This window comes from Ictalurus punctatus, chromosome 21 (assembly GCF_001660625.3).
Source record: "Ictalurus punctatus breed USDA103 chromosome 21, Coco_2.0, whole genome shotgun sequence".
In the NCBI taxonomy this organism is placed as follows: Eukaryota; Metazoa; Chordata; class Actinopteri; order Siluriformes; family Ictaluridae; genus Ictalurus; species Ictalurus punctatus.
In genome coordinates, this window is record NC_030436.2 from 1,405,196 (window position 1) to 1,424,302 (window position 19,107).

Genomic DNA, 19,107 nt, shown 5'->3' on the forward strand with positions numbered 1-19,107 from the left:
AGTTAGCTACTTAAGTGCTAGTTAGTTCGACAATTTTAATAAATAAAATAAAATGTATTTACTGACAGCTAGAGTCAATGATAATGTGTGGTACACCAAATGGCAGATTGGGAGTGAGTAGAGGACAGCAACCTACAGAGTCCACTAGGCAATGACGAATAAAAAAAAAAAATAGGTTTGAGTAAAAAGGTTTTGCATTCTTTACTCAGTGCATAAAACATTACAGTCAGTGGTAATCACATACGATACAGATGTGGTAGAATGATATCAGGCTGAAAAAGCACTGGTTTATTGGTGGTTTATTAGAATTACTGAGGCAGCATGACCAAACAGCATCAGTAGTCATGACCACTTCCATGCAGACTGATCCTGAACCTGGATTAAGCACAGAAGGCAGACATTTTCATGGTGACATCACTGTTTTGGTCTGATCGGGCTGCATTATAAGGCCCTCGGGCTCGGTTGATCAGACAAGGAGAACAACATCCAGAATGTAGGTGGTTTAATTGTCAACCTGTTTTCATTGGTACAGTATAATATAATTTAATAATGAAACTGCAGTTTAATATGGAATTATGTCACATAATAACAGCAAAAAGAGGCACACGGGGATGTGTCGGATGACACAGTTGGCAGCTGATTTGGTGCCGTCTCTGTTCGGGGCTCCACGGAGCTGGAACGACTGCCAGCTTCCGTGACTGATGTCTCATGCCTTTCAGAATGCACTGGATGCACATTTTGAAATGATGAGTGAAATGAGATTTTCATTTTGTTTTGGTGCCTTCTCATCTCTCACAGGACAGCTCTTTTATTCTGAGCGAGAGAAACACGGTCTTCAAAGCCTGCGCTCTGAGCCGTGAGGAATGACACCGGGGGCAAAAATTGACAAATTACTAAATGACAGTAAAGGTTTTTTTGTTTTGTTTTTGTTTTTTCATTCTTCTGTAAGACAGATGCTTCAAGGAAAGGTGTGGCGATGTTAAGAAAGTAGCACTGAAGGACGCAGTTTTCAATGGGTGATCCTGTGATTTTATTTTCTGATCTGGAATTAAAACGTAAAGCTACTCAGCTCAAGCTCAGAGGCAAGCTGCCACTGTTTTTATTCTTCTCACCAACTGGCAACCCAGCTCACATCTTCAATTTCTGCTCTATATTAGTTTATGTGTCCATGAACATGGCAGCAAATTGAACATAATGACACCGAAAGTCTTTTTTTTAGGGCTGAAGAATGTGCTCACAAATCTGTGCACAATTGTTCATACCGAATAATTGGAAAAGCAATATACCCAGCAAGAGTAACTACATTGGATCAGGTTTTTACCCACTAAATGGTAGGCCAGTAACACCCATAACTCCTCATTTGTGAGGAGATGATGCAACAGCACGAAGTTGAAATATTAACACTAGTAGAGTTTGCACTTGTTTTCACCATCACACAGCGAATAACAACTAACCAAGTATGGAGCGTGAGTGAAACTGGACAGAACCTGCTTACTTATACTATCAAGAATGCAAAAAGTGTCCACTTAGATCACATCTCGGATCACTTGAAAGGTCGCTATCCATGCTTACCCTGCTTCTGCCTGGCCTTCATATAAAACAAAGAGCACGAATGATTGAGACTTTTCCCATCCGGGCCTTTGTTTCCTGATCAACTGAGCGTGTAGAGATGAGCAAAGTGATGCTGAGGAAAGGGAAAGTGTCCGTCAATTGAATTAAAGCTACCTGCTCGGGGAACTCCGGGAGGAATTTGAACGTCTTCCCCGTATCCCAGCGGTGCTTTTCGGCACAGCGTTGTATTAAACCAGCGGCCAGACCAAAATCGAATGCGCACAAGGAATTTGCTTCCAATAGAGATTCGTTTAGCTTCATGCCGGGTTCATCTAGCTGACCTTAAACCCTGCAAATGTTAATTGGGAATGTTAGCCAATAGACAGAATGTGCACAGTAGGACCGTTCTGCAAAAAGAAGGCTGATAAATAAGTAGGTGTCATATCAGATTTTTGCCTTTTAGTGCGAATGTTGCTCGTCTCTTACAATTGCGGAAAACCCCAGCCGGCACACATTACCGTGACATTCTCTCACAAAATCCAGTCTAACTGCCATGTAACACTACTGATTCATCTCGATTATCTCTTGTCCAGTGGAACGGAGTTCCCCCCGAGTTTGTTCTTTGCACCAGAATAGATTTCAACCCATCAGATCTAAATCTAAAGCGTTAAAACACGATAAACCCATCCTTAATGCACACAAAACCTTAATCAAATGCTTACTATGTACAAAAAAAAAAAAAAAAAACTAAACTCAAATGCACACTTATTTGAAATTATGCTGATTCAGTGAAAGGTTTTCAGTGAGGATTTAAAAAAAAAAAAAAAAAAAATTTTATGGGCTAATCTGAGTTTTATCTCATCATTATCTGACTCAGGTACAGATGGTGAGCCTAACAAGTGTATATAATGAGAGCTCATTTACATTTCAGACCATAAACCACACGTCACATTAACAGTGTAGACCTCCACATCGGTTGTCCCGACATGTCCTGGAGCTTGAACGCTCGCTCCTTGCTGCCCGAGATACAGCTTGTTTATGTGTATAAAATACACAGCTGTATAGTATCTATTTACGATCACAATTCCTCGGTCAGAATCTGAAGGTAGAGCTGCGAACCACAACCAGTATCCACCATGAACCAACAAAAAAATTTGCAGGAGCAGGTGACATTTACTCTCATAAGAAGGGATGCAAACCGTCAGGTGCAGCTCGCATGGCATAAAAGACCACGTTCATGGACACTGAAGCGTAGCAGATGCAGCTTTGTGCAAGTCGTGTCTGGTGTGAATTTTGCTACTCATTCGTTCTTTTTTACGATCTGCTTTATTCCGTCCAGGGCCGCTGAGGTTTTAATGACTTAATTCTTCATATTTTGGAAAACAGAACCGACGAACTTCATTAGAAAATATTGCGGGTGAGTACAAACAAATGTAACTGCAGGAGCAGGCAGGATATCCATCCTAGAATACCTTCAGGGGTGGGAGTAAAAATACAGTCCCACACACACACACCACTATCTGAAGCAACTGAAATATCCTTTTACTGGCATGAAAACTGAAAAGGACCCAAATTAGATCCAACAATGAATAGCTAGCTCATTAGATAATAACACAAAGAGAGACTGCAGAGTTTACAGGAGTGTTAATGTTCTGTGGTAGTGCCTGGAAGGTTGGGAGACTGCTGGAGACATTCTGGGCCCATGAGCTAAAACCCTAGTCCTCACCTATATACCTACTGTTATATTTATTTATTTATTTGACTGCTGGTTTTATCCAAAGCAAATGAATCTGAGGGTAAAAGGCTTTGCTTAGTGGTTCCTGGATCGTATTTGTCTAAACCCCAATTCTTTTATTTGGCAAACAATATGATTGTGGAAATGAATTCTCACCAATACTTATATTTTCCTCTGCCAGCATCACTATTAGCTTCAGATAGCGTATATGTTTGGACAGTCAACAGTGGTGTGTACATCTGCTGTTATAGCTCTGCCTATTCAACAAAAACTGGTTTCAAAGTGAGATGGCATGTTATAGAGTAGAGTCACTGTAGCGATCGCACTCGAGTCTATCTAACACACTGGTTTAATGGAGAACTGAATAAGCTCGGGTCTGTATCGGTTAGCATAAATGACAATAGAAATTCTACCACGAGGTCCGAACGCTAAGCAGACTTTGTTGGTGCGAGACATGGTGAAATAAGACTACAGTGTCCGAATCCGACGAGTACCATACGAGAAAATTCCATGACACTACTTCTCATTAGTTATTCAACTGTTCAACACGGTGCAGTGTGGAGGTATGACAAGAAGAGCTGCAGCACATTAAAAACCATAGCGTCCAGGCTGAATGCCTCAGAAATCCTCTGCCACAGTCTGAAAGGCTCAAAAAAGCCTGGCGTTCACCAGAATGGCCAAGCTGAACCTGCATTTAGCTCGAAGTGCATTTCTCTGGGACCTAAACAAGCAACAGTCATGACTATGAACCACAAACTGATAACACTGTGTGTGTGTGTGTGTCTGTGTCTGACAATAATGACCCCCCCCCCAAATTAAAAGTTATACACAAGAGGTCCAATGTGATAACCTCTGAATCGGTGGGATTTTCCTGTAATTTGCAATAATTAGAGAGGAGCGGTTTGAATATGATTAAAGAGTCCGCCACTCCGGGAAAGATGAAATGGACATTGTGTTTAGATAGCGCTAAATAAACACCGACATTGTCTTATACGAATTTGAGAATTCATGCACGAAAAATTCTCATGAACAACGACGACATATCCGTGCTTTTATACGACTCCATTCATAGGACACCCAATGAAATGCGACCAGTTGTCGCATTTCTTCTTCATCTCCACATTCACTGGAGTTTTACATGCGATCAGGTCCGTAAAATCCTGAGGTGCTCCACCGAGAGATATTTAGTGTGGCGGAAAAGCAAAAGTTTAGAGGGAACAGAGTTAAAGAGATCCTTATAATGTAATATAAAATCGGTTGGCCGTTCAAGCTTATTCATCCAGACTTTCAAAGAGAACAACTTTCCTACTGTACTTTCTCTCGGCCTTTAATATATACACACATTAGGTATATGCGAGTCCCCTTACCCAAAGTAATGTACACCCCCGTCATACACACAGGCTAAAAGCTTACCAGCTGTTCGGCTCCAGCTCCAGCTCCAGCAGAGACTGGCTTCTGTCAGATGTACACTGCAAACACCACATGTTGCGTTCTGATCCCTACAAATAGCAGCATTGCTTTGACCCATGGCTGCCCATTTCCTTGGCAAGCAGATCCTCTTTGTCATAAGCAAAGTGTTACACTCTTCATCCAGCTTCTGTGGACTCCACAGTCACGGAATCCCTGTTTTCCTTCTCTTAGCTCTGTGGATAGCGAGGAGGGGGTAGAACAGAGTGCGTGCCAGTGACTGTGGCTAAAAGGGGAGGGAATTCCTTCGTCCAGCAATCTAATTAGATGGCAGGAATATAAACGAGTCTGGCCCAAAGAGCAATGTTTAGCTTGGTCCTGTACAACCTAGACTGTATGAAAGACTGAAGAATATACACGTCAGACTAGTAAAGGCAGAGTCCAAAGAGTTGAAAGAGATGATAGCTAAAAGAGTGGGAAGCCCCTTTGGACCAGGAGAGGAAGTGGGGCTAATAATAGCCAGATTGCAGGATGGATTCAGGCTGTTAGAGAAGTTAAGAAGTGGAGGAAGCCTTTATCCCTCCCTTTATATCTTTCCATCTCTCTCTATCTCTCTTGAAGGCTTCAGCTGCTGTTCCTAGGGGCCAAAGTGACTCTTGGCAGTAACCTGAGCCCTACATGTGTGACAGACGTGCTCCAGACGGCAGGGGCTGCTGGAGAGGTGCAGCCAAACATGGTGGTCACTATTCTCTCCTCACACCACTGTTTACATGAACGAGTCCTCTTAAAGGGCCATATGCACCACTCACGAGTGGCCAATTCACTATAGAACACATAAAACCTTGGTATACCTTTAACTTCTGATATCTTGCATTTGGGCCTTCTTCCAAATGCATCCAACGGTTTTGAACAAATTTAAACAAAAATTTAAAAAAAATAAATAAATAAAAATAAAAAATGGGTAAACATTAAAAAAGTCCTTTAAATGTGACTGAATTGCAATGTTTTAGAGGCAGGGCTGAGTTAGCTTGCAAAGCAAAAGGCTAAAAACACACCCCACCATATTTATAACCAAGGCCTTGAATAACATCTCTATAATCTGTCCTCTGTTTTTCCCTCCTCCCGTTTCCTTACGTAAGGCGGGTTTACACATTTCCTCTTGCTTACATCATTAACTAAACAATGGGTGTCGTAGGAGCAGTGCTGTCACCCATCGCGCAGTGAGAAATGCATAGTTCTGAGATGAAACAAAGCATCAATATTCAACCGGAAATTAGAGCAACGCAGTCCTCAGGAGGTCTGCAGTGACTTGACTTTGATCATAGTTGGAAAAAAACACATAATGGGAATCACGTCTCCAGCACCATCCAGCTTTATGTCCAAGCTGACGGTGTGGCTGTAATTGCTGGAATATTTTCAGTCACTCCCAAGAGTGAAGCCTTTCATTTCTCACTTTTGTCCAGAGCTCATACTCCCCGAGGTCTAAGATTAAAACACACCCAATGTCATGGAAAGAAGAGACAAGATGGACCACTGAAGATTTGTGGGCTGTGTACTGTGTATCGTGTAGACATCTATTCATTCTAGACATGAAAACAATTTCAGCTGTGGAAACAGAAGGGATCCACGTTTCATCCTTCCTATTTATTATCTCAAAAAAAAAGAAAAGCATCCAGCCTGCTTTAGCCTTAGGGCAAACACAGAATAAATGAAATCACCCTGAGCAGTCAAAGAAAACCAAATTAATTGCTGTGATTCATTTACAGAATCAATAAAACCCACACTATTCCAAACAGCTGCATTCTAGACTAAACATTACAAAGTGCGTGGGTTAATAGCGAGGGTGTGTTGAACACATTTCTATGTTTTGCCTCATCAAGCGAACACCGAGCAGCGAATGTGTGGGTGGATAGGTGTGAAGATTCCTCCGTGTGTTTTATTTCCCCACCCACAATTCCCCAATGCCAGTTGATCATTATAAAGAAATGAAAATGCACAACGTATTCATACAAGGTCACTGTGTCTTGACGCTTCGGAGAGCCACCCGACAGAGCTCATCACTAACGACATCAAAACTATTCATGCTGAAGGGTCTGAAGTTCAATTAGATCTCCTTAACATGTCAAAAGCTTCTCACGGAGCAGCGTGAAGAACGTATAGGAGTCTGTTCAAAGCCACGTACATCCTAATCAGCGGACAGAGAAGCCCAGACTATTATCTCTCCATAGTTCCGGGGTAAGTTACTCACTACATCTGAACAGAAGAAATCAGCTTGCACTTTGTTGCTCCTTTTACCAAAAGGTATTAATCTACATTAGTTCTCAATAAGTTGAGGAAATGCTCCAAGGTCGAATAAAATCCGTCTCTTAAAAGTTTCTGGGTCCGCTGTGTGTTAGACTCTGATCTGTTCTGCGGTGAAGGACAAAGTAGGACAGAGTTCCTATTCCTCTCATTCGACTGATATCTTCTAGACACCTGTTTTGGGGAAGGGGCAACTCTGAGAACTGCCCCTTACTTTCAACCTTACAGTCCCAGCAGCTGTCATTTATTACATGTCTCAATGTCAGTCTGACAGAGTGCTGCCGGGGCAGACGGCATGCAGCTTGCCATGAGCCCGTGGGAGATGTTGGTGCCAATGTGTCTGCTGTCATTTCAGTACCAACCTCACCTCATTTTTCTATCTACACTTGACTACAGCTCTCAAGAGTAAGAGCAAGTTTTCAAAATCTTTCAGCTCGTGTTAGATAGTTTGGATTGGCTATGAAGAGTCCCTTACACAGAGCTCCATTCACTTTTTCCTGTAAGGTCTCCAGTAAGTAGGAACCCTCACACCCCCCCCCCCCCCCCCCTCAGAAATGTCCTGAGATCATGGGACATCTAAATCTCAAATTTATTCGAGTCTGCTACAGCTGATGAAATAGCACTGAGCTACAGAATCTGAATAAATCATGATGAACTCGAATTTAAAAAAAAAACAACAACAACAAACAACAACTTAATTTGCTTAAATTTTATTGCCAATTTTGATTCCAGTAACGCAGCTAGCAACTAAAGTGTCATCTATAGGACTACAGAACAATAATTAAAATTACAAATAGCACAAATTGCCATCCTCAGGCACTAAAAATGGGTTTACAGTGAACCTGAATCCTCCCATGTGATTACATAGGTTCCCACCTCACTCGCTAAACTCTACGGCTTACGCGACACACACACACGTTAGCATATCTACAGGGCCTACTGCATGCATTCTACATAATCAAGGCTCTCTCAATTTAACACCGTCATTTAGCTAAGTGCACCCTGCTCATCCTAGTTTTTTGTATTTAACAGTCAGTGCGGGAACAATAAAAAGTCCAGTTAACCATAGCTCTACCCTCAGCAAATCTAAAAAGCTTTTATTCTCCAACACAAAAATGTTCGTGAACAGTGCATTAAAAAAAAGCGCACTGCCGGTTAATGAAGTCATAAATGGTGTTTCTTAATATGCAAGATCGTGCCCTAAAGGCTCTCAATTATGTGCAGAACTAATGATAAGCAGCTGAAATGCAAGCACTGCTGTAGTATCTACAGCGCAATTAAGCTAATTCTGAGCGATTCCCGACTACAAATCGTGTCCTGTTTGTAGATAAATATAATATAATTAACTCCTGGAATCTTGTGTCATCCGTGTTCCCTGGTTCCTGGACAAGCTTGTGTTTCCAGCCTGAACCAACAAGTCTTCACTGTGAAGATATTTTCGACTCATCTGAGAGTCTGCTGGCCCGATGAAGGCTCTCGGATGAGTAGCACAATATCCCAGTGTGACATGGATGCTTGAAAACCTTCACATATTACAGTATATGCACCGAGCAGAGTAGAGAATTAGCTGTGCTCCCCGAAACATACCATAGCACATGGATCAAACAACTGTCTGGATTTTGCATCCATCGCTTGGCAAGAGTGCAGATAATGATCAGCTGAAATGGCTTTAAAAACTTTCGTCATGCTCTGTTTAGAAAACCAATAGACAGGAACTATCAACGATATAATCAACACTCAGACAATTAAAAATGTATTCCGTGTCGGTAAATTTCCTCTTCGGTCAATAGAGTTGTAGAATAATTTATAGGACGCAGATGAAGCGGTACCTCTGTAAACATGTCAGATAAGAGTCCAGAGGCTGCAGCTCATTCTTGCTCAGCTCAGGCTGTAAATCTCCAAAGCTCCTGTTCAGCAGCTCAGCTTTAAGTACTGACGTTGGCTATGTCCGAAGCTGGGCACTGACCAAGAGCATAAACACACCACAGGAGCTCATCAGATACTGACAGGCAAACCCACACACTGGATTTGCTCAAAGCTGGGAGGTCAGAGAGCGAATTGTTGGGCAATTACTCCAGTCCTCACTGAAGATGAAGAAGATTTATGTCAATCTAAACCAACAAGCATAGCAGCACTGATCTGCAGTCAGATGTGAGATATTCTGGTGTCTTGTTCCAGTTTGCTTCCATCATCACACAGCAACAGTTTGGAACTACATCTGCTGTACCTCATTACCGAAAAGACAGGAAGTCTGGAAACTTATCTTCTGAGCCCCTCTGAGACGTCAAAGCTTTTGCCGAGTGCTACTCTGCATTTTAACTTGACCGGTGAGGAAACATGACATATTAACTTTCCATGAAGGTTTCAAGAGCTACTGCAAAAGCCTTGGCCTTTTTGGGTCTTCAGGGAATATTTAAGAAACCCCAAAGAAAAAGAACTTTTCCTAGTGAAGGAACATGTGCAGGGCAATAAAGTCAGGCTTTTACAAGCGTGGAGGCATTGATGGTCTACAACCTTCTCGGATTAATTCTGTAATTTGCTAAGAACATGAGTGGAAATGAGGCGTGTACTGTATATCTATACCTCTTTTATATTTATCTCACAGGTTCAGCCTCAAGCACTTTGCGATTTTATAGACTCCACATGCTCCCTCCTGCACAAAGTGACCTCAGAGATCCGGTCTAAACAGAAAGACGTGGACGTGCTTAAGTTATCTCCTCCTGCTTCTTCTCACACAGCAGGGACCGAAGAGTGCTCCAGGGTGGGAAATGTGCTGTGTACACTGCAGTGTTTCGCCGGTTAGACGTCTAAAAAAAAAAAAAAAAAAGTTCTGCAGACTGAAAGAGGCAAGAGGGTGACACATGTTCCAGATATAAGCCATAGTCAGCCATCGTTTCAGACAGACAGATGGAGAAAAATGAGAAGAAGCTGAAAAAAGCGAAGGGGGAGGGGTTGAATAAATATGTGCAGAATCCTGCTGAGAAACAGCCTCAAAACATGTGGTATGAAACAAGACACTTGGACTGATGGGATAGAGAAGGAACTCGGAGACAAGCTGAGGTGATTAGATCAAGAAACTTAAATCAAGAAACTAATCAAAGCAGATCAATAGTTCCAAAGATGTGAATAAGTTTATTCAGTGTACGATGCTTGTTTGACGCGTAGGGATCTGTGCTTTTAAGACACCTAAAGCATCCATATTTAAATGTGAAGATTTATTCATTACGGTAAACATACGTCTCCAGTATAATCTTAGTTAAAAACTACAAATGCGTAGATTTTCCACCTGCTTAAAACTGTGCGGATACGGAATGACAACCCAAAACTTCTCTCAAACTATTTTTTGTTTTAATCCAAGCCACGAGTCCAAAACAAGACGTATTTTGTACATGCGGTACTGACAGCATCCGCAGTGCCACGGTGGTGCAGAAATGGTGAGCATGAACGCTCAGCCGAACTACAGACTAATTAACCACAGGCTTCTCCAACCACACTGCATGTACGCACACTCACAAATACGTAACATTGGACAAATTTTTGTTTCATTGGGTTCTCCTAATCTACTTTGAGGGCTTGTGTGAAAATCTGATGTTGTTTTAGGTCATATTGATGCGGAAATCTAGAAAAATCGAACACAAACTTTCAAGCACCACTGTATATCGCTACCTGGGAGTACCTGACATAACCCGAATCAGACCAGCACACAGAAACAGGCAGAAAATAGAAATGTAGAACTCTTGGAGCTGAAATAACGCAAGTCAAAAGTAAATTAACCACAGAAGTTATACATTTAGGCATCTTAAGTAGCTGTTATAGGGCTTCATGAGGCACCAACGAATTGAAAAGGTAGAACAATTATTTTAATGAGCGATAAAAGAGAAAATCAGGGTATAAAATGAGACAAGACCTACCACCCTCAAGCTGATGAAACCCAATGAAGTACAAAAGCAGTGTTTGTACAGGTAACCAATATTAGCTCCAAGTGTGCATTATGTTCAGGTGTTTCCATGGACACCAGCATGCCCCTGCCCTTCCTCTCCTCAACCTCTTGCCCTATTGCATGGACTCACACTAAGCACACACAATACAGCTGTTGTGTGTAGCCAAGCCCGTGTACACCTTGCCAGCTGTGGCACAGGGTGTCTTGGCACCTCGTATAACAGCAACCTTTCTGCTGCCCGGACTGCTCTGTGCCCCCCCCCCCCCCCCCCCCCCAGTTTTTTTTAAGCAGTGCTAAAGACAGAGAGGACGCACTGTGTGAAAGTGTGTGTGTGTTTGTGTGCGTGTGTGTGTGAGGCTGCATTACAGGAAGGGAGTGGTTAGTGTCTGTACCACAGCTGACTTTTTTTTGATGATTTTGAGCTAATTATGGAAGGCAGATAGATTCCATAATCCAGCTGTGGTTTCAAAATGACGCATTGGAACTGACTCAACATGCGTCATTATGACTTGTGACCTGCAAAACACTCCTGCAATGACTGTCCATTTGTGATCACAGTAATATTTAAACCCACATAAAACCCAGGCAATCAGGTTTCCATACACAGTGCCAAATTTTTATTAGACAAATGCTCTTTTGACAAGACACGATTCATCTCACACCGTGAAGATAACACACAAGTCCTTGACAACTGATGAGACATCAGTTTTACTTTTCATAGGGAAAAAAAATAAGTTATTCAGAACTTCTCCCTGACTGATAAATGATTCCCTGTTCGCTACAGATAAGAGATCATTTTCATTAGTCTACCGGCTCAGGGACAAAACATAGTTTTTCATAATCATGCCTTAGGTCTACAGGAGAGTGTGAGTTCATTCATTCTGGAACTGTTCCAGACTAGAGATGCACCAATACTTAATTTCTCAGCCGATACCGATACGCGATTATTCAGAGTGATATCAGCCGATACAGACATGCTTTCTTTTAAATGAATAATAATTAATTTAAAAGAATTCTGAAAGACATGCAAATAAAAACTTTATTCTCTCCATTTGAAAAATGTTAGACTCACAGAAACTCCCGCTTCTGCGTCCGGTGTAAAATGTCATCAGAGTTTACAGAGTTTACAAACTGCAGTTTTGTCATCATTCCACACAAGAGACATCATCGTGCCATGATCTAAAGAGTTCTGTAAGGCCTTCAGAAAAATGGCTGTGGAGTTGGTCACGGAATTTAAAAAGATCTCCAAATTATTGAATATACATCAGGAAAATAATCTACAAATGGCGCAGATTTCAAACGAACGACAATTAGTCCAGAACTGGCCGTCCCACCAAATTCAGCCCGAGAGCAGACCGTCTGATGCAAAAAGAGGTCTCTAAGAACCCCAAAATTTCATCACAGGATCTGCTAGCAAGTCTGGCAACTGTTGCTGTGCTCTGAACAGACGAGTCAAAGATAGAGTTGCTTGTTCACAGTAACAGCAGACATGTTTGGCGCAGATCAAAGACAGCTTTTCAGGGGAAGCACCTCATACCAACTGTGAAGCACGGTGGTGGAAATGTTATGGTTTGGGGTTGCTTTGCTGTTTCAGAGACTGAACAGCTTTCATTCACTGACTCAACTATGAATTCTGCATCATATCAAAGAGTGCTTGAAGATAACGTGAGGTCATCAGTCTGAAAGTTGAAGCTGTACTGAAAGCGGACCTTTCAACATGATACGGGCCCTAAGCACACGAGCAAATCCAACAAGGAACGGCTCAAAAAGAAATGGAGGGTTATGGAATGGCCGAGTCAAAGCCCAGATTTGAATCCCATTTAAAAATTTTTGGGGAAAAACTGCCAGTAAATTCAAGAAAACCCTCAAATAACTGAAAGAGTATTGCATGGAAAAGTTCCAGCAAACCGATGTCAGGGACTGGTGGACAATTATGAAAAACGCCTACAAGAAGTTTGTCTGCTAAAGTGGGCAATACGTCTGAGACCAAGTGTGTACTTACTTTTCCACAGAAGAATGATCTATTATCCCATCTACTGATATTTCTGTTGAATAAATGATTGAAAAAGCGAATTTTCCTTGTTGTTTTGTTCAAGTATATCAGCTTCATTAATAGGCACCGTTTCAAAGATATTAAATGTTTGCTTGGCCAATTATGTCCAAAAAGCCAACAATTTCCATGGGGTGTACTTACTTTTTCACACGACTGTACACCATCCCAGACTGTAAAAGTCAGTCGGCTGTAAAATTATTGGCACCCTTCATGGATATAAGGGTACGTAATGAATAACACACAGATTGCATGGGTTTAATTTTAATACAACTTCTTTTCTTTTTTTCAGTGCAAAAAAAAACAAACAAAAAATATCTTTGCCCATTCTCTTGACGCCTGCCAATAAATTATAGCGAGATTATAATAGAGCAGATAGAGACACAAACAATGCCAAGCACAAGCTGTCTGGACTCAAATGCTGAACATTAAGCCTCATTCACCGAGTTTGAATGACAGGAGGAATTGGAATTCCAAGGTCAGGGCAATGGAGAGTAATGACTATTTGTATCCGAGGTTCAGCCCATGAATTTCAATTGGTATCATCACATTGTTGCTTCACTTGCTGCAGCACATACAAAAATAAAGCGTTATGGAAATCCAATGTCGAACACGCCATTGTTATGCAAGATCGGGTTCCAGAAACAGTGGGAATAATTGTTTGGAAATAAGAATGAACTATAAAACGGGGGTTCTCCAATGTCAAGAGGCTTCAATCTATTTCTTAATGAAAAACATCCGAACCCGCGTACAGGAATTCACATCAACAAATGCTTTTCTGATGAGAAGATCACTATTCTAAAGCCCAACACAAACTATCAATCACCATGAACTGGCTTGCACTGGTTACCTCACTTACAGTATCTAACACGTCTGACCGCATCCTCATTAAAACGTGTAACAGGCACCGGTAATGTTTGTGCCGTAAATGTTAAAGCAATTTACTCATGAGAACCTGCTATAATGGTATGTGTGAACATGGATGGAGTCGCACATCAGGGAGTTGTCAGCTTTAACATTTACGAGAGGCAGTGAGTGGAGTCGATGCGTATTCTGAGCATTCCAGGACACACATGTAACACAGCAGTTTAGCTGCAGCAGAGTTTAATGTGTTTTTATGCCTTAAACACTATAAAGACCACACGCATCAGACTGACATTTCAGACTGACTGCATCAACACAGCATCATTATTCAGGGAGAAGCTTTTAAAGCACTGGATACACTACAAAGTGGTTGTTTACAGGATTTGTTAAAACTACAGGTAACTGCATAATAAACTAAACAGGCTTGGCTCAGTGGAAGGGTTTGCAGACAGTGAGGTCAGACACTTGTATTAGAAAAATCAGCAACACTTATGATTCCAACATAATCTAACTTTCAGCAACAGCACTGACCTTCAGCAGACTGGAATGACAACATGGAGACAATAATATATTCATTCCCCACTAGAGGGACGCATTGGGAGTCAACACGAACGGGTGTTTTTTTACTCTTACGCGGACGGCAGAATTTCAAGGGACAGAGAAAGTCAACACTGACTACGTTTACACGGACAGCTGTAATCTAATTATTGACCTTATTCCGAATAAGACAATATTGTGATTAATTTGTTTACATGAGTCGCTTTTCGAATACTCCTTTCATGTTCAGGTTTGACGTGTTATAGAACAGAGAGCGATTAACGGCACACGTCATTACGTCCCCGCGTCACGCCGTCCGACGTCCCTCCAGAATTTCACGTATCGACGTACAGTCGGTCTTCGTTATGGAACCGTATACAGTTTTGGGTGTTTTTATTTTTCATTTTACGAAAGCTTCAAGTGCAGTTAATTATTTTGTCGTGCTGTACGTGCAAATCGACGACTGCTTGAAGACGTGGCTGCGTCCTAAACTAGTTACTTAATTACTATATAGTAGCTGAAATACATGTATTTCGCCCACTATATAGCAGGCGAGTACGCGGTTTGGGACGCAGCCGTGCTCTCGTTTGCCGTAAAACGGTTGAGCACTGCCGTGTGTGATCGTGTCCTGTCGCACAATGCGGTGAAAACTCCCACACGACGTTAATAGTGTGATTAAGGTGTGTACGTGTCTGTAACGCACGTCCATAATGCGACTAAAACAGGAATACTCCACACGTCTTAATTCCATTGGTGTTTACTTCGAGTACGACTTTAATCAGATTAAGGTCATCAACAATCTCTGTTTACATGCTAGTTTCTTAATCTGAGGATCGTCTTAATATCGGATTATTGCTGTCCATGAAAACGTACCGATTGATTATCATAAGTGAGTTTCACAACGAGTGGCACTTTTTTTTGGTGTAAACTGGGCTTTACTCAATCAATTATTCATTCATTTTCAATACCTGCTTTAGCCTGGCCAGTATCTATGCGCATGGAATGATGTATTTCTTTATTCTTTGGGAAAACAGAACCAACATGTTCATTAGAAAATATTTTAATGGCGAATACGTGCAGAATGAACTGTGACAGCAGGTGAGATTGTTCAGGAGCGTCTGTGAGATCTGGTGGTAGTGGTTTTTTTTATCACTAGAAATGAGTTAGAGGAATTTAAACAAGTATTCTAGGTAGAAAAGAAAGAATGAATCTGGTAGCTGTAGAAAAGAAAACAAAGGCTTAAACGTTACAGTAATTTCTCTCATTGTGTCAATGTACAAAACTCTGATCAGTTTCTTTTTGGTACCGAGGGCAGGTGGAGAGAACACCTGCAGAACGCTGAATAAAGTACAGAACGCTGACAGAGGAACGCAAACGGTGGAAATGCCGATTTGACAGATTTGCTTTTAGGCCATATCACTATTTAAAATTGGGCTTAACTCACCAAACTGAACCGAGCTAAAAATACACATCAATTCAACAAAACACCTCCCTTCATTTCCTCATGTTTAGAGATCAGTGGAGGCTTTTCCGGGGAGTATTGGTGTAATTTATGCTGGTGAGAATGAAACTGCTGCTCCTTTTCTCTTCCACTCCTACATGTAAGCCACCTGGGGCTCAATCTCTCCACAGGGGCGGTGGGGGATTACATTGTGATGTCCCTGATTAAAATATACATTCCCTTGAGGATACCCAGACAAATCACACGTTTTGCAAATTCTCATCTATGTTTTCCTACATCCTAATAGAAACCGAGGCAGAGGAGCACATACTATGAAGAAATGCTAACCAAGGGAGTTCATTTCCTGACCAACCGGGCGTGACACATTGCTGATAAAGCACAGTTCAATTGCTTTCCTAGAACAAAATGTTTTTTTTTTTTTTTAAAAATGCGAACACCAAGAACACCCTGTGGTACAATTTAGCAGCAAGTCAAGCTAAAAGAACAAGTTAATTACAGACTGTGGGATGAGTGTAGCAATATTTTGATTAGTCACGTCGCTGGCTTAGCAGTACTGAAGCCTGAAAAAATCCGTACATGGTCATTTGTGTAGCTGCAAACAAATGTTTTCGTTTCATGAAGGACTGTGGATGAAAACATAGGAATGTACTGTACTACTGGTTGAAACGTGCGTGCAATTTCAACAGGCACAGGAGATTAGGGGGAAAAATCAGCCCTGTTTGAAGACTGTGACATTTAAAGTGTGATATGCTGAAGGTCATCCATCTCATTCTGTAATGCTCTCTGCCATTCCGTGAACTGGAGTACTGTCAGCTTGTCAGTGTAGATTAGATGAACATGATTTGGGAATGTTTTGGGGAGTGTTTTTGAGTGTTTAGGGAAAAAAACAGGCTGTCAGGTTTTTTTTTTGTGATTAGTAATTTCTACAAGCTGTTAATGATTTCCAGTGTGTTTCTGTCATGTTGAATACATTAAGAGATACACAGGGGGCCTGATTAAAAAATAAAATCTTTTCATTGTCCTTCATTGTCCCTCTAGCACTCTTATGCATATCTATGTATATATATATATATATATATATATATATATATATATATATATATATATATATATATATATATATATATATATATATATATATATAAATAAAAGAGATGCACTGATGTATCGGCCGATAAAGGCTATTATTCCCGCTATCAGCCTGTAGTTTAAAAACACCCGATGATCAGGGCTGATTATATCCTGCCAATCAAAAGAGGGCAGGAAAACACATCAATTTTGTAAAGATGATGTCTCTCGTGTGGTATGACGACAAAACTGCAGTTTGTAATCTCTGTAATCTCTGCAGTGCTAAAACTTTACACCGGAAGTAGCCGCAGTGAAACGAGTCCCGGTATTAGTATCGGCCGATATCACTCTGAATAATCGGTTATGGGTATCGGCCGATATCACTCTGAATAATCGGGTAGCGGTATCGGCTGAGATATTTAGTATCGGTGCACCTCTAAAACATATACAAGTATATAAGTATGTGAGTATATACAAGTTTGAGACTCTCAAACTGGTAAATTGCTTTCAATCAAAAACCATCAGAAGTAACGATTTTTTAAAATTAAATGTCTCTGATGATGTATACTGTATTTTTAGATGAAATACGTTTCAGTTTCAATACTAAGAAATGTAAACAATACACAACACATATAGTATGTAGTAAGCACTGGTAAAGTGCTAGCGAGCCACAGTGACCCCTGATCAAGCCTGGGGAAAAACACTGGATTCAAATAGGATCATGTTACCAGATACTAGAATTTTGACTTTCATACTGATACAAAGTGTAAACACGGGCCAAAAAAACCCAAAAAAAAACAAACAAACAAAAAAAAACAGACTCAAAATACAAAAAAGAAAAAGAAAAAAAGTATTTGCCTATGTGCATGCAGCATCAACAGCTTTTACAACCACAAAAATAAAAATAAACCTTACGCACAAATTATTTAGAGGCCCACTAGTCATTTTTCTAAAATAGTTTCTACTATAATAGATAATGTGGAAATATTTAGGGAACAAGATAACAAGATAAACGACCAGATACAGATATTGTCGTGGGGGAAGAATCTTCTGTAAAAAAGCGAGCGATGCCAAAAGAGATAAAACGAGAGTAAATCTGGGAGCTGATTTCATGACGAAGGAGTCGTCCGTTTTCATGAACGGGCTATAGAAGAATTTTAAAGGGGCACAGGTCTCCTGTCTGTCTGCATATCAATATAGCAGTGCAGTTCCAGGAAGTGCCATTTCTGAGTGAGTAAGCTGTGCATCAGCGGCCAAGGACACACACACACACACACACACGACTTCACTCAGCATTCTGTTGAAAGACAACAGGGTTGTGACTAGTGCTCTGCCCTGCTGATCAAACCCAAACAAGTGCTAATTGTCCTTGTTTTCAGCACATGGGTGGAATTTCTACATTCAGAATTCAGCATGAACCGCATGAAGAATGTTGTTATCCTTTGCATTTCAACTGCTGCTCTGTACTAAATGCTAGAATTCACGTCCAGTTAGCTTTCTTACAATGTAGGGGTGTAACTGTAGGGCTGCCAACTTTCTGGCAATCTTCTATCTAATGTGACTAGAGGAAAAACAACAACAACATTGAAACCCCTGCCTACTGTTTGTATTCATACTCATTTGGCCAGATTATCTCTTTCAATCCAAATAATGCATTCAGTTGCAGCCCTAATACAACGGCGTACATTCTACAACTCACTGACTCATCAGCTCAGTTCTGTTATATTTAAGTATTCATATGGTTTAGACTCGCTGGCTTGTACTGTATATACACTACAAGCATACCTCATTGTGATGTTTTACGTATAGAAATAGTTTTTTCAACACTTTTAGTCACTACTAAAAAAGTACTACTACTACAACGTTTTCTATAACGGTCAAGTTTACTCTTCTGGAAGTATCTCTGAAATAGATCCAATTAGAGCTGAGACCACGTAGCACCCCCTCCCCCCAAATTTGTACATGAAATAAATTCACACATTTATTCTGTGTAAATCATCCACGACATGGCGGCTAAAGTGCATTCATTGTCTTTTATTGCACACACAAATTAACACTTGTCATTTTGGATCTTAACATCAGGGCCTCTGTGTATCTACCGAGAAGGTAATGCATCTAGGGATGAGGCGGAATACTCATCAAACTTTAAAATAAGATGAACTATATTTGGCTTCTTCAATGCAGTCGGTTAC

The 19,107-nt window shown here is 40.9% G+C and overlaps 1 protein-coding gene across 8 annotated transcripts in view; it reads right to left on the minus strand.

Moving 5' to 3' along the window:
* Positions 1 to 19,107, minus strand: part of iqsec1b (IQ motif and Sec7 domain ArfGEF 1b) — a 216,079-nt gene that overhangs the window by 25,804 nt on the left and 171,168 nt on the right. The window contains exon 1 of one of the 8 annotated variants that reach the window (XM_053674052.1): positions 8,824 to 8,899. The exons of 6 other annotated variants lie outside the window; for them this stretch is intronic. Coding sequence is in view for 1 of the 2 variants with exons in the window: in XM_017450618.3 (XP_017306107.1) it covers positions 4,700 to 4,770 (71 nt within the window). In the remaining variant the exon portion in view is untranslated. Of the gene's footprint in view, positions 1 to 4,699; positions 5,533 to 8,823; positions 8,900 to 19,107 lie in introns of those variants that run through there. One more of the 8 variants, XM_017450618.3, reaches the window with a different exon arrangement.